At 44.5% G+C, this 15280-nt stretch overlaps 2 protein-coding genes across 4 annotated transcripts; both read right to left on the reverse strand.

Annotated features, from left to right (window-relative positions):
• Nucleotides 1–98: 98 nt before the first annotated feature.
• mcoln3a (mucolipin TRP cation channel 3a) lies at nt 99–9052 on the reverse strand. Of its 3 annotated transcripts, XM_076973139.1 has the most exons (12): nt 7971–9052; nt 7465–7629; nt 7182–7335; nt 7008–7089; nt 6636–6732; nt 5665–5764; nt 4582–4697; nt 4214–4360; nt 3796–3897; nt 3280–3402; nt 2936–3142; nt 113–1591 (listed from the first exon to the last, which is right to left on the reverse strand). In XM_076973139.1, the coding sequence occupies exons 1-12, from the start codon at nt 8187–8189 to the stop codon at nt 1469–1471; spliced, it is 1635 nt and encodes a 544-aa protein (XP_076829254.1). In that variant the 5' UTR covers nt 8190–9052; the 3' UTR covers nt 113–1468. The 3 variants fall into 3 exon arrangements, with proteins under 3 accessions (XP_076829253.1, XP_076829252.1, XP_076829254.1); XM_076973137.1 differs by having other exon boundaries at nt 100–3142; XM_076973138.1 differs by lacking the exon at nt 7971–9052 and having other exon boundaries at nt 99–3142; nt 7388–7601.
• An 829-nt stretch (nt 9053–9881) lies between these two features.
• On the reverse strand, nt 9882–13597 carry bcl10 (BCL10 immune signaling adaptor). Its single transcript, XM_076973267.1, has 3 exons — nt 13346–13597; nt 11883–12171; nt 9882–11785 (listed from the first exon to the last, which is right to left on the reverse strand). Exons 1-3 carry the CDS (start codon nt 13394–13396, stop codon nt 11373–11375), a joined length of 753 nt encoding a protein of 250 aa, XP_076829382.1. The 5' UTR covers nt 13397–13597; the 3' UTR covers nt 9882–11372.
• Between the last annotated feature and the right edge of the window lie 1683 nt (nt 13598–15280).

Here is a 15280-nt window from a genome sequence, read left to right on the forward strand (position 1 = left end):
ATAGATATATCTACTCTTTAGATACAGACCTGGAGGTGGATGTCTCAGAACTAAAGACTGCATGCCTCTAATGCACAGATCATGATATCTAAGGTCAGCACTGCTAGTCTGGTGTTGCAGGAACTACAGAGGCTGGTCTGTGGTGGTGGTAGATGGTCCACCAGCCACTGATAATCAGAAGCACTAGGGAATGAGACATATCCTGCTCTGCAAGTTTTATCTACAAATGATCAGACTGACAACACTCTCAAAGTATCAGGCCAAATATTGTCAGGATGATGGCCAAGTTGTGGAAACACGCCAGTTACATCAGACATTTTGCCAACATATGTGGGCTTACCAAGACTGGTAGTCAAATCACCACCTTCTTTTCCTTGTCCATTCTAGTTTTTACCACACAATACAAAACCAAATTTGAATTGTACACCAGTGGACCCAAATGCAATCGATGAAGGCAAAATGATAAAACACCTACAAACACTCTTTCAGTATATTATATACAAACACTACTTCAGTATATTATATACACACACTCCTTTAGTATATTATATACACTCTTTCAGTATATTATATACAAACACTCCTTCAGTATATTATATGCACACACTCTTTCAGTATATTATATACACACACTCTTTCAGTATATTACATAAACACTCCTTCAGTATATTATATACACACACTCCTTTAGTATATTATATACACTCTTTCAGTATATTATATACAAACACTCCTTCAGTATATTATATACACACACTCTTTCAGTATATTACATAAACACTCCTTCAGTATATTATATACACTCTTTCAGTATATTATATACAAACACTCCTTCAGTATATTATATACACACTCCTTCAGTATATTATATACGCACACTCCTTCAGTATATTATATACACACTCCTTCAGTATATTATATACACACTCCTTCAGTATATTATACACACACTCCTTCAGTATATTATATACACACACTCCTTCAGTATATTATATACACTCTTTCAGTATATTATATACAAACACTCCTTCAGTATATTATATACGCACACTCCTTCAGTATATTATATACGCACACTCTTTCAGTATATTATACACACTCCTTCAGTATATTATATACACACACTCCTTCAGTATATTATACACACACTCCTTCAGTATATTATACACACACTCCATCAGTATATTATACACACACTCCATCAGTATATTATATACACACACACTCCTTCAGTACATTGTAAACTGTTTCCAGGGAGACACTGTATTATAGGATGAGGGGTTTTTCCTGCAGTAAAGCTCTGGTGTCCAGTGGAGCCGTAGACCATGACAGCTTGTCCTGTCTGCTTCCCACTGTACGTCTGCAGAACCATGTGCAGCTGTCCGTAGGTTGGTACGTAGCTGTTATGAAGCTGCTATGTAGCTATGTAGTGGTTTAACATGCGTTCCTGTAGTGTGGTTTATGATGGTCATAGGCAGCTGGAGGACTCTTTGTCCAGCGTGTATGTGTCCATGGCTGGAGGGTCATTGCATGTGCTGATAAATGCCTGCAGGTCGGAGAACGCCACAGCGTTCTGATTCTTCTGCTGTTGCTGCACGCAGGACACAGGACACAGGACGCAGACGCAGGACGCAGGACAGGTTATCAGCACTCATCTTACTGAATCACAGGGAAGTGTCTGACTCTAGAGTCAGGTGTATGGTGTAGTATTCACATACATGTTTGGTGGTTGGTTACATGTTACAGTGGTTGGTGCAAAAGTGTTTACGTTTAGAGCAACAGGCAGATGCTCTTAACCAGAAAGAAATACTTACATATTTATTAGTAGTGACCATCCCATTTAATGAGAGATGAACTGAGACAAATACAGAATGAAACTGAATATATTGCTGAGTAATGCTGGACAACTCACATCAGTTGCACCTGGGCTGAATGTGTGTACCTGTGTTGAGTGTGTGTACCTGTGTTGAGTTTGTGTACCTGCGTTGAGTGTGTGTACCTGCGTTGAGTGTGTGTACCTGGGCTGAATGTGTGTACCTGCGTTGAGTGTGTGTACCTGTGTTGAGTGTGTGTACCTGGGCTGAATGTGTGTACCTGCGTTGAGTGTGTGTACCTGTGTTGAGTGTGTGTACCTGCGTTGAGTGTGTGTACCTGCGTTGAGTGTGTGTACCTGGGCTGAATGTGTGTACCTGCGTTGAGTGTGTGTACCTGTGTTGAGTGTGTGTACCTGCGTTGAGTGTGTGTACCTGTGTTGAGTGTGTGTAACTGTGTTGAGTGTGTGTACCTGCGTTGAGTGTGTGCACCTGCGTTGAGTGTGTGCACCTGCTTTGAGCATATAACTGTGTTGAGTGTGTGCACCTGCGTTGAGCGTGTGCACCTGCGTTGAGCGTGTGCACCTGCGTTGAGCGTGTGTAACTGCGTTGAGTGTGTGCACCTGTGTTGAGTGTGTGTACCTGTGTTGAGTGTGTGTACCTGCGTTGAGTGTGTGTACCTGCGTTGAGTGTTTGCACCTGCGTTGAGTGTGTGTACCTGCGTTGAGCATGTAACTGTGTTGAGTGTGTGTACCTGCGTTGAGCGTGTAACTGTGTTGAGTGTGTGCATGTGCGTTCAGCGTGTAACTGTGTTGAGTGTGTGTACCTGCGTTGAGCGTGTAACTGTGTTGAGTGTGTGCATGTGAGTTGAGCATGTAACTGTGTTGAGTGTGTGTACCTGCGTTGAGCGTGTAACTGTGTTGAGTGTGTGTACCTGCGTTGAGCGTGTGTACCTGCGTTGAGCGTGTGTACCTGCGTTGAGCGTGTAACTGTGTTGAGCGTGTGCATGTGCGTTCAGCGTGTAACTGTGTTGAGTGTGTGCACCTGGGCTGAGTGTGTGTACCTGGGCTGAGTGTGTGTACATGGGCTGAGCGTGTGCACCTTTGCTGTTCAGACATCCTCACCTTGATGTTCTCGTATGTTTCGGTGATGATGGCGATGAACAGGCTGAGGACCATGTAGGTGAAGATGGAGATGAAGCTGTAGATGTAGATCCTGCTGAAGAACCAGACCAAGGAGCTCCTCTCACGCAGCTTGCTGAAGGTGGAGTAGATCTCATCTCCGTTGATCATGGAGAAGAGGCAGTACGCCACCGTGTTGAAGCTCCGGAACTGGGCAGGTGGAGCGTGGAAATACACTCAGGTGTGGTTTCTCCTCAGAGACAGTGAGCGTGTCCCTCTAACTCCATGAACGTCCTCCAGTTTGTGTGTGCACACGTGTGTGTGTTTGTGTGTGTGGGGTGTCTCACGTTTTCGTGGTGTGGTCCCAGCACGATCCAGCCACAGAAGCAGTAGCTGAGGTAGATGAGCACCGCACAGAAGGAGAACCGTACCACGTTGGGTAGCGCCGCCCTCAGAGTGAGGATGAGGACCTACAGCAAAGAGGAAGAGAGGAAGAGGAAGAGCAGCTCAAAGACCAAAGCACAGCTGAACACACTGCCCACTGTTTGCACATTTAACACTGCTCCCGATTTAAACACCAACTCAGCAATTAATAACTCAGTATGCAAATACATGCTTAAGTCCCTTAAATATGTAATTGTTTAAATAATTGCAGCCTTAACACTTCCCTGAATTTGCCAGTCTGTGTACACATGTAGTATGTAAAAAAACAAACAAACAACCAAACTACAATTTAAAGCGTGATAATATGTTTATAAAACATGAATGATGTTTGCAGGACTAAGCTTCACTTTTAAGAATACATCACTTCCTGTTCATACGTTATGCTTCCTGATGAAGAATACATCACTTCCTGTTCATACATTATATTTCCTGAAGAAGCCCAGGTAGCGTAGCACCCCCAGCCACACTAGCACGGTCGAGGTGCCCAACACAATACTGCACACGTTATAGTCCGCCAGCTCCTGAATCAGAGACAGACAAGCGTAAGGGTTTCACTACACTGCCACATATGAAACTCTTCCATTTTATATATTTATATATATAGTGAGTGTATGTGTGAAGGGTGAAGTGTGTGTGTGTGTGTGTGTGTGTGTGTGTGTGTGTGTGTGTGTGTGTGTGTGTGTGTGTGTGTTTGTTTGTGTGTTTGTGTGCTTGTGTGTGTGTGTGTGTGTGTGTGTGTGTGTGTGTGTGGGTGTATGCGTGAGTGTATGTGTGAAGGGTCAAGTGTGTGTGTGTGTGTATGTGTGTGTGTGTGTGTGTGTGTATGTGTGTGTGTACCTTGCTCTGGATACAGATTTTGAGCACTGATCCAGTAATGGTCAACAGGTCACTGAGGATGATGAGGATGTACCAGCCGTTGATGAACTCCATGCGGTCAGCCCATGACACCGTCCCGTGATTCTCCGAGACGAACCTCACGTATTCCTAGCAAGCCCATAGCATCAGTGCTTAACTAAAACCACAACTGGATCCTGTTTGTACTGCTCACTCAGTGCTACAGCAGATTCATTATAATTCCATTATAAACCTTTAAAAAGACAAAAGAAAACCTTTTTCCTAAAGCAAGCTGACAGACCCAGCTAGTGTTCACCGAAACAGGTGAAGCATTAGCTGTGGTCCAGGTGTGAATGGAGGTGTTGACTCACGAGCAGCAGGTGGACGCCAGCGTGGACCGAACGTGAGCACAAACCCAGTGAGAGCAGACACACTACCATGACCAGCGAGTCAAACAGCACAATCAGCAGGAAGTGACTCACAGCGTCTGTGGAGAGAAGTATCACATCTCTCATTTCACAGAACGGTCTCCATCTTAGTATGGACATGATTAGTGAGATTCCAGAGCTTTAGAACAGTTCCTGGCGTTTTAGCAATCAGAAGTTTTAGCTATGTGTAAAATGTCTCTTTTGGAGGCACAGCCCAGCTTCTAGACCAGTGGTTCCCAAACCTTTTCTGCCGTGCCCCCCTTTAGTAGATAAGAATATTTTTGCGTACACGGGCAAGTACACGGGTCAGTACACGGGTCAGTACACGGGTCAGTACATGGGCCAGTACATGGGCCAGTACACAGACCAGTACACGGGTCAGTACACGGGTCAATACACAGACCAGTACACGGGTCAGTACACAGACCAGTACACGGGTCAGTACACAGGTCAGTACATCGGTTAGATTACGGTTCAGTACATGGGCCAGATTATAGACCAGTACACAGACCAGTACACGGGTCAGTACACGGGCCAGTACATGGGTCAGTACACGGGTCAGTTCTTGGGCAAACCCATCTGACAGAACTCCCGAGTTGACTGCTAGGATGATGAAAAACAAAGCATACTCCAAGCAGTACTGGACTAGGGCTCCCAGTACTGGAGGTGGTCATCCCAGATCTAAACGAATCCTCATAGTAAATTATATCTAACTGTACATAAAACATCATTTTACGTCCAGCTCTCAAAGGTCTTTGTTCATCAAACACACAAACATTAATCCCATCTGTGATTCATTATATAATGATCTAATGAAAATATCCACTAATGATGTCACTTTAGCACACAACTACTGTTCAGAATCTTCTAGAGGACGATATACAAGACTACTGCAGCACTGGCTAAATGCTTTTCTCATTTATAAATAAATAATTTTTAAATAAAATATATATTAACACAGAAATCAACAACATGAGACATTTGTAAACAACACATTTGAGTATAATGTATATTAAACCAACTCACTGGAGTCAGAGATAGTCCAGTCCTTACACTCATTCATCTCAGCATCGCTGTTTAAAGACACTCTGATCTGTCCACTGTGGGCTCTGTTATCAAACACTATCTGTAAAAGCATCAAACGTAGCACAATTATTAACAAGATATTACAAATCACAGCCTAAAAAAAACTTAGCTTTGGCTTTTTAAAACAAAAATAGATTTGATTTTTAAAGATAAAAATCTTTGATGGGCTTAATATTTGCAGTGGGCGAGATTTGTGTAAACAAATACAATTGGTTGCCGTGTAAGATTTCTTCATGAACTCTGCATGTGGTTTTTATATTAATGGCCTGAACAAAAAGTGTCTCTTGTTGTAACTACAATGCTACTCTTCTCTGACACTGTTAAACTGAAATCAGAGAGAAACACACCAATTAGAAACAGCAATTCTGAAACCAACACAATTGTGTCTTGTGTTTTACTGGTTATTCCAGGCAGCTCATGGAACAGCTGTGACCCAGCACTGGAAAACCCCAGCAGAAAACATCCACAGCAGGGGAACAGATCGCCCCTGTGGGCCAATCTGGGGCAGTCAGCACTACACTCAAACGTTATAGCGTGTCTGAACAGGAAGTGTTTTTTGCTGATAATGAAGAAACCACATACAGAAACCAGGTCCCTTCCTTATGTATTTAATGCACTACAGAATGAAGGAAATTATGGTTGGACCAGAAATGTAAATATATGAAATGAAATGTAAATATAAAGTAAATATCCCGAAAGTAGAATTTCATTCATAAGGTTAAAGGAAAACCAGGATTTGTTCATTTAGATTTTGCTAAATAATTCTTAAACAATACACTGAAATTCAGTCAGAGTAAAATGGGTCACGGCAGTTGTGTTCCACACGCCAGATTTAAAAACGTAATGAGCGTGTTTTACATGTTTATGGGGTGGCCTGTATGGACAGATACGTGAACAGTGTCTCCACTTACCATAATGTTGAAATTGTAGCAGTCTGGTAACTCGTCGTGACGAACCGTTTGCAGATTAATAGCCTTCACCTTCATGTTGATGTTCACAGATAACAGTCTGCAGGGTGAGACACCATGAGCCAAGACCTGAACTGCTGCAGTGTAACAAGAGTAACAGGACTGACAGTAATAGTAGTGTTGGGATTACAGCGAGATTACAGCCCAGTCAGGCCCAGCGTGAGCCAATAGTGCTGGGCCCTCAAGGGCCGTCCTCCAGATTAACCCCCGCAACATGGCGAAATTTATCAACCAACAATTTCCACAGGGTCCCTAAAAGGCAGGGGGCCCATAGGCCAGTACAACCGCTGCATATTTGGTAACAGAGACGGGTACCTTTTAAAATGTATTGTGAAGTTTCCAGCATTGGGAAAGACTTTGTACTCCATGGAGTTGACAGGGTAAATATGCATGCACTCTGCCAGAACACAAGTGAGTTATTGTAGGATTTACATACATAGCGTGTAGTTATCTAGTATATATATGCAAATAATGCTTCAAGTGCAAAACCTTCATCGACGTGCGGATCAATGTCAAAGGTCTCGTTTCCAGGGGAGATGTTGCCATGGCGGTAGAATTCCTGACACAGGGACAGGGGGGTGACCTCTCCGTTCACCGTCTCAAATGCATGATTCCCCAACGTCACATTCTGCAGGTTCAAGTACTGAAATTGAAGAAGAAAGGAAAAAAAAACCCCGATGAGGAATACAGCAAACCAGTGAAGACAAGAATTCCATGGTAAATTCCATCGACGTATCACACAAGATGATCTGCCTGCGATCTACACGGTTACCCTCATGATGGCGTAGTTGACGTGGTCGTAGACTTCCTGCTTGGTGTAGACGGCATGTGGGGTACTGCTGCCCTTGTAGTCCTTAAGGAAGAGATGCCTGAAGGTGAGAAGGTTCTCAGCTTCGAAAGACGCCATCATCTCATTGCTCAGGCCAAAACTCACCAGCTGTCAGAAATTGTGGACACAAAAAACAAACTTTGATCGTAAAATCTTGGTTCTTGGTTGTCTGTCTGATTAAATGGAGATTGATTCTCACACAAGTGATGTGTCAGTTATGCATTATACATGTATTATAAATAAAATATCTGTAAATATTTTTTTAAATGCATTCAAATGACATCAGCTGAGCTGGATCAGAACTAGGATGTGTGGAAAGGCACACAACATGGCACCAAGAAGCTCACAGACTCTTATTTCAAGAAACACCTCATGATTTATTTAGATATTGTTAAAATTGTTTTGGTTCAAGCTCAAAATGATCACCTTGTGTAATTTAGTTCTCTTACCTGAGATGTGATAATGGCGATTTTAAGGATCTGAAGCATCATCTTCCACGGCCTGCGTCCGCGAGCTCTGTATTTCTCACAAGGACTCATGAAGAAGTATTTCAGCTTCCTGCCGAGTTCCTCCGCTGCCTGGCAGTCCGGGTCCGCCCGAACCGCCCAGCTACATGAGGACACGCTGCCACTGGAACCACTGGCCACCAGCACCTCCTGCTCAGACATCAGCTCAGTCTCTGATTACTAGAAAGGGACTGACGGCTCTACAGAGGAAGCGAGAGTCTAGCCTCGGCTCTTAGGTCAGACTGGAAGAACCAGGCGTGGGGGACTGATCTGATCACGGCCCACATGCCACCGCCACATGTGGAGAAGAAAGAAGCTGAGCTCCAGATATTAATCCAGTTTGCTTACATTCACGGAATATATGTGTCAGTCAAGAGTTAGTGCCACAACCCACAGGTGACCACGGAGTTTACATCTTCCCCAAAAAGCCTAGTGCTTAGTCACTGCATACAAGTGTAATAACGTCTAGTAAAAAATCGGACACTTCAAATAATTGACAGCATTACACCGTTAATAATTAAACAGATTTAAATGTGCAGTGGTGGTTTCCACGTTTATAGCGGCTGAGTGAGAGGTTGTTAACAGATTAGGCTCGTACATTTTGCAGATAAGCCTCCAGCTAGTTTCTGAACAATGACAAGTGACGTCTGTTATAGACCTTCTGTCATGGAGAGGTCGCGCAAGACATGATCCTGAACCAGACTGCAGGCCTTCATACAAAAGATGAGGACAGGACAGGAATTGCAGGTGAGAAAATGCCAAAGGTGCTTCTGTATAATGAGAAGAGTGCAGAGTGAGAACTCTCTTTACACCCAGCACCCCACTCAGGTGTGTGCAGAGTGAGAACTCTCTTTACACCCAGCACTAGGTGCAACACCCCAGCCTGAGCAATCAGGAGGCCCCACGTCTCATGGTCTGCACGTTTGTGCGGAGTACAACCCCCCTAAATCTCACCTGAACACCCCACTCAGGTGTGTGTGTGCGGAGTACAAACCACCCCAAATCTCACCTGAACACCCCACTCAGGTGTGTGTGCGGAGTACAACCCCCCCCCCCCCCAAATCTCACCTGAACACCCCACTCAGGTGTGTGTGCGGAGTACAACCCCCCCCTAAATCTCACCTGAACACCCCACTCAGGTGTGTGTGCGGAGTACAACCCCCCCCCCCCCCTAAATCTCACCTGAACACCCCACTCAGGTGTGTGTGCGGAGTACAACCCCCCCCCCCCCTAAATCTCACCTGAACACCCCACTCAGGTGTGTGCGCGGAGTACAACCCCCCCCCCCCCCAAATCTCACCTGAACACCCCACTCAGGTGTGTGTGCGGAGTACAACCCCCCCCCCTCCTAAATCTCACCTGAACACCCCACTCAGGTGTGTGTGCGGAGTACAACCCCCCCCCCAAATCTCACCTGAACACCCCACTCAGGTGTGTGAAGTCCTGCCCTTACTACAGATGTGAGCTCAGGAATGACTGTTCAAGACAAAAGTGACATACTGCATATATCAGAATGTATGACTTATGAACAGAAATCTTTGCATATATTTGGCCCCGTCCAAACGTAACATATAAACGTTCATATACACAGACCACACAAATCTAAGATACAGTACAGTAAGTGAAGACCAAGTCCTGGGTTTCTTCCCTGTTTTACCTTATGTCCAAAATTACTCTCACCTCACATATATCATTAACTCGACTTTTAAAGCAGGGCCGAAGGTTTGTGAGCTTAAAAACAATTGTTTCTATATGCAGTCAAATTAATGGCTCTAGGGAATATAATGGAGTATAATGAAAGCTTTCAAACAGCACAAAGCCACTTGTTGAAAAATGAGTTCATTAAGCCACAGGCAAAATACCATCATCTTTACTGTTCCTGTGTGAATTATTTTCACATTTCCTGACAATGTTTAGCATTAAGGGCTCTCTACACAGCATCTCTATCACAATAGCTTCTGTCTCAGAACTTTTCATGCTTGTTTACCTGTTGATGTTTATGTGCTAACCTGCTGCAGCAAAACAAAATACAAAAAAAAAACGACCAGTCAACCACACCTATGAGCTTCATACGCTTCAACCACACCTGTGAGCTTCATACGCTTCAAACACACCTGAGTGCTTCATACGCTTCAAACACACCTGTGAGCTTCATACGCTTCAACCACACCCGTGTGCTTCATACGCTTCAAACACACCCGTGAGCTTCATACGCTTCAACCATACCCGAGGATGTTATATGGTTTAACCATACCCGAGGATGTTATATGGTTTAACCATACCCGAGGATGTTATATGGTTTAACCATACCCGAGGATGTTATATGGTTTAATCATACCCGAGGATGTTATATGGTTTAACCATACCCGAGGATGTTATATGGTTTAATCATACCTGACTGTAAACAGTAATAGTAACACATTAACACACCAGTTGGAGGATATATTTGGTCAGTACATTAACAGTATATAAGAGTTTCCAGTAGTAATCTCATATTAGGCTTGTGGCATTTATGAGAATCAGATCAAGACAAACACTGGCTGTGTTTACAATAGCATACTACATACTCCACACTTATTTATTCGGTCCCAGATGAGTATGCAGTATGCGACCATAATGCAGTAATTGTCCAGTACGTGTATAAAAGTACCCAGATGATATACTACTTCTGCAACATTTTCAAGTACGTTACCAGAGCAACGTTCGTGGTTTACTGCATCCCATCATGCAACAGTAGCAGGAAATCTGTACCAATTGGGTGGAACCTCTGTACGCTCACATGACCTAGTAGGCTATTTCAAACAGAGCAAATTTCAACTTACTTTGGAAAGATGGTTTGAGAGTGGCACTAGCACACAAGATTTGAGAAAACACAGTGCCAACAGCTAAAAGTGTCACTTCTCTGATGTTTACAACAAAACACTAATTATCTTTAATATTATTTCTCAGTAAATCACAACTAGTGTATCTGTAAGATGATAACATCTCGCAAAATGCGCTGTTTACAGTGTAAATGTAAACTTCTGACGTCTCTGGTTCATAATTATACCAGATTACATCGTACAGTAACTCATCTGGCTGCTGATTAAGGCGAAGTGTGAGAGTGTCCACACATGGAGACACCGGACATGGAGACACCGTGGAACACCATCACCATGACAAACATCAAGAGCTGAGCAGCGAAGGTTCTGGTTTCAAAACACAGCATCCTGAGGAGCTTTGCTAGCATGTCAAATGATCTGAAAGAGTCACAGTCGTCTCTATTTGCAAGACGTACCCACAGGTAAATGAAAATCTTTAGAAGTTTTCCAAAAAAAAAAAAAAAACTCAAAACCGAAACAACCCTCAGTATGCGTCATTGACAGAGAGATTGACGGAGCGTGAGCGTAGTGGCTGAAAGTTGACGTCCCCACTGCCTCCTGTGCTCCCACACGCTCCAGCTTCCATATCCTGACTCTCTGTCCCGAGGTCATCAGGAAGGGGCGGGGCTCCAGGGTCACCAGGTTTGGGAAGACAGGAAGACGTGGAGGACACGTTCAGGCTGGCCACAGCTGCGGCCCCGGCGTCCCGCCCCCTACCCCCGCTGGGGGCGCAGTGCACATTCAGAGAGCTGGTGGTCACGGAAGAGGCGGGGCTTCGTTCACCGTCGGGGTGGAGGCACATGGTGGAGAACTTGTCGCAGTCGTAGAGGTCAGTCTTTGAGAGGTCGTTGGTGGCACACTTTGCAGTCGAGTAAACAGAGCTGGAGGTACTTGCAGCTGGAAACATAAATCATGTTTACTGAGAGGCATGTGCTCGACACACACTCACACACACACACTCACACTCACACACACACACGCGCTCACACGGTACCTTTCAGGGCCTCAAGTTTCTCATTTCTCACACGTTGCACCTCGTCTGTGATTTTGACGATGATGAAGTTGGACGTTCGGCACCGCTGGATGGACTCGATGAGCGTGTCCAACCCTCGCGGGTTCTCGGCCAGGAAGTCCAGCAGCTTGCCGGCCCGTTTTCCGCGCGTGCTCCTGCAGCTGATCTCCTCCGTGTCCTCCCTCGTCAGAATCTTTTTGGAGCGCAGGTAGTCAAAATGCCGCTCTGCGATCAGCTTATCGACAAGGTACGGCCGCAACCTCTCCAGGGCCTGGAAAACAAAACCAGAACAGGTGTGGGAAATGTTCAGACCAGAACAGGTGTGGGAAATGTTCAGACCAGAACAGGTGTGGGAAATGTTCAGACCAGAACAGGTGTGGGAAATGTTCAGACCAGAACAGGTGTGGGAAATGTTCAGACCAGAACAGGTATGGGAGGCTCAGAAATGTTCACTTGTGATACTGAACTAAGAGACGTAGTAATATGCATAATTCTGTAATACCATAAATAAACTCAGCCAAAGGAAATGACTGGCCTACCAACTCAGTGAGCTTTGCGATACAGTAATAGCTACATTACTATCTCACACACAGACAGACACACACAGACTCTCGCACACACACACAAACACACACACACACACACACACTTAATCAGCTCAATTAGACTAGGTGCAAACGGGGTTTGTTTTTTTTTTTATCTTGTCTCATAAATTTAGTCTAATCTGGTTACCGTAAATTAATACAATGTTGCATTGTATGTTGTCAGGGCATCAGACCCCCTGAGGCTGCCTGAAATAAGACGTGTGTTCAAAGCTTGATCCAACACAAGGGTCCTGCCAGCTCACAGCCGTGCACAGAGGTGAGACTCACTCCCCTGCAGGGTTTTCTCAAGCACAGCTGGTCCACTAAATCTGCCGATTACAAGTCTTTGTCAGCTTCATCGGACATGTCTGGGCAGAGTGTTCATGACTAGTGCTCTGAACATCTCACACACGGTTCACGCTGTAGTTGTGTTACGACCAACTGGTTGAGCACTGGGGAGCCATTCAACAAAATCACCTAATCTCCGTTTGTTTGCGTCCATCATCACCCGTGTAGCTGTGGTCCAGCAGCTCTGAGCATCCTGGCCACTCTGTCTCACCTGCAACTCAGCTTTCCGCGCGCCCCCTAGTGCGCGTTCACGGCTGTAAATATGAACCTACTGGCTTCATGGCGTCCACACAAACACAATCTCTGGAGGTTTAAGGCTGTAGGCAGACTGTGTTCTCTCTGTGAGGGATCTCTGGCTGCTTTTAGCCGGTAGTTTCCTGAGATTGCACTTCCACTTCTAGACAAATGTGCTTGCTCAGTAAAACAACAGATGACAGTAGAAACAGCAGTTATGTGGATGTGCTGGTGAAACAGTGTTGAGATTGCAGGCGCTGAACCAGTGCAGTTACTTACTTCCTTTTTCACTTCGGCCATTTCGTCTTCCGTCAGGTGAGACACGTCCATTCTCACCTTCTTCGTTTTCTCTCACCACTTCCGGGAGTCCTACTCCTGTGTTGCGCACAGCGAAAAACGATGTTTCGCTCAAATCGACTTAATGAATTACTTTTAAAAAAAGAATGAAGAGCTTGCTGGCAGCAGCAGACACCGTACAACCGCGGCGGAACGAGGCACGCGACGGCCAATCACGGAGATGAGCGACTTCCTCATCGCGCGCGCCTACGTCACGGGCTGAACCCGCGCGCTTCACCGCCGGGCAGACGAAGTGCGCGTGCACGTAGTTTTACACGTAACACTGCTGATAAATCATGACTGCTTTGGGTGGTAAATCTTATGTACGTATTCTGAAAATCAGGCTCAGAAAAAAAGGAAAGCATAGTGACGTATGTAAACGACTTTCATTAACTTTGGAAACATTTCATTAACATATAAAGTGTCTATAGGTTTAAACAGATGTGCACATATATAACTCCACATAAACATATTCAGTTGAAACATGTACATGATGCTTTTCTATTTCTGTTGGGTTAGGGAGGATTTAAACTCTGCAGGACAATAGATCACCAGACTGGCCTTGGGTGCCACTAATCTACTTTCCCTCAAGATGTTCATAATGAGAACGGGGAAACGGACACACGGCCTCCAACAGCTGTGACCTTCATCCCTTGAGCACATTTATAACACTTATTGATCTTCTGTCAGAGAGTAAAACGGGGAGAGTACAGCTAATTAAAACGGGTGCCATGCACTCAATCCCCGGGTCTATCCCATTTACCCCACGCAGCACACTAACACAAGTCCTTCTGGGAATGGACAATCAATTTATTCAGTTTCTGAAAATGTAAAAACTGAAAATCAGTGTGTTTGACATGCAGACACACTCAGTGTTTAATAAATATAACTGATTTCAATTAGATTCCAAAATAAAATAAAAAACCCTTAAATTATATGTCATCATACAACAGTTTTATTCAAGTAATTTGATTGAACAAGACACATTACATGATTGCTGATACAGTGTTGCAGAGACTTCACATGTACATACATGTACTACAGACACATACATCAACTTCACGTGTACATACATGTACTACACATGTACATACATGTACTACACATGCACATACATGTACTACAGACACACACATCAACTTCACATGTACATACATGTATTACACATGCACATACATGAACTACACATGCAGCGCTCTGCTATACAGGTGTTTTGTATGAACCATTTCATTAACGAGTGCTATCAAATCTTTTCTGTTAACTTATCAGATTCACACATGCCACCAAACCACGATCAACACACTCTTATTTCACTGGTTAAACATTGAATGGAAACTTACAGAAGATGAATGTTTATCTGTGGCCTTGTGCCTACGACCAGATCACAGCCGTACTAATGTTCAGTATAACAGCACACCCTCTCATGTGATATTTCTTAATGTGTAGGTTTGAATAGCACCATAGTCAGACCCACACCCTCACCCACACCCACCCACACCCACACCCACACCCACACCCTCACCCTCACCCACCCACACACTCACCCACACCCACCTAGTGTGCTTCTCACTCTGTGTGATCAAATAGCCCTAACCAATCAGATCAAGCAGATACCCAAACCTTATACTACGCCAAACTGGCCCTAGCCCAACCTGAATCCATAATCTACAACTACAAACTTTCACAAACCCTTACCTGCCAGGTCATCTGCTCTTGCTGAGTTTACCTGTGCACACCTGCACCTGATACTGCCACACCTAATCTTTCATCTTTATCTGTGAGCGATTTATGCCAGCTTGCTTTCTTTGTTTAATGCTGACTTTCGTCCCAATGTTGAGACACAACAGAAACACACTACATCTACAAGCAGCTCTACAC

The sequence above is a fragment of the Brachyhypopomus gauderio genome, chromosome 14 (assembly GCF_052324685.1).
Source record: "Brachyhypopomus gauderio isolate BG-103 chromosome 14, BGAUD_0.2, whole genome shotgun sequence".
NCBI lineage: Eukaryota > Metazoa > Chordata > Actinopteri > Gymnotiformes > Hypopomidae > Brachyhypopomus > Brachyhypopomus gauderio.

Bases quoted from the DNA above. Each gene is read 5' to 3' on its own strand.
- mcoln3a (XM_076973137.1), bottom strand. From the start codon at position 8,189: ATGTCTGAGCAGGAGGTGCTGGTGGCCAGTGGTTCCAGTGGCAGCGTG. The intron at 7,336-7,464 runs GTAACCGTGTAG...CTTCAATTTCAG, and splicing joins TCAACTACGCCATCATGAGG to TACTTGAACCTGCAGAATGT. The intron at 7,090-7,181 runs GTTTTGCACTTG...GTGTTCTGGCAG, and splicing joins TGATCCGCACGTCGATGAAG to AGTGCATGCATATTTACCCT.
- bcl10 (XM_076973267.1), bottom strand. From the start codon at position 13,396: ATGGACGTGTCTCACCTGACGGAAGACGAAATGGCCGAAGTGAAAAAG. The intron at 12,172-13,345 runs GTAAGTAACTGC...TTTGTTTTCCAG, and splicing joins TGGCCGAAGTGAAAAAGGAA to GCCCTGGAGAGGTTGCGGCC. The intron at 11,786-11,882 runs GTACCGTGTGAG...TTATGTTTCCAG, and splicing joins GAAACTTGAGGCCCTGAAAG to CTGCAAGTACCTCCAGCTCT.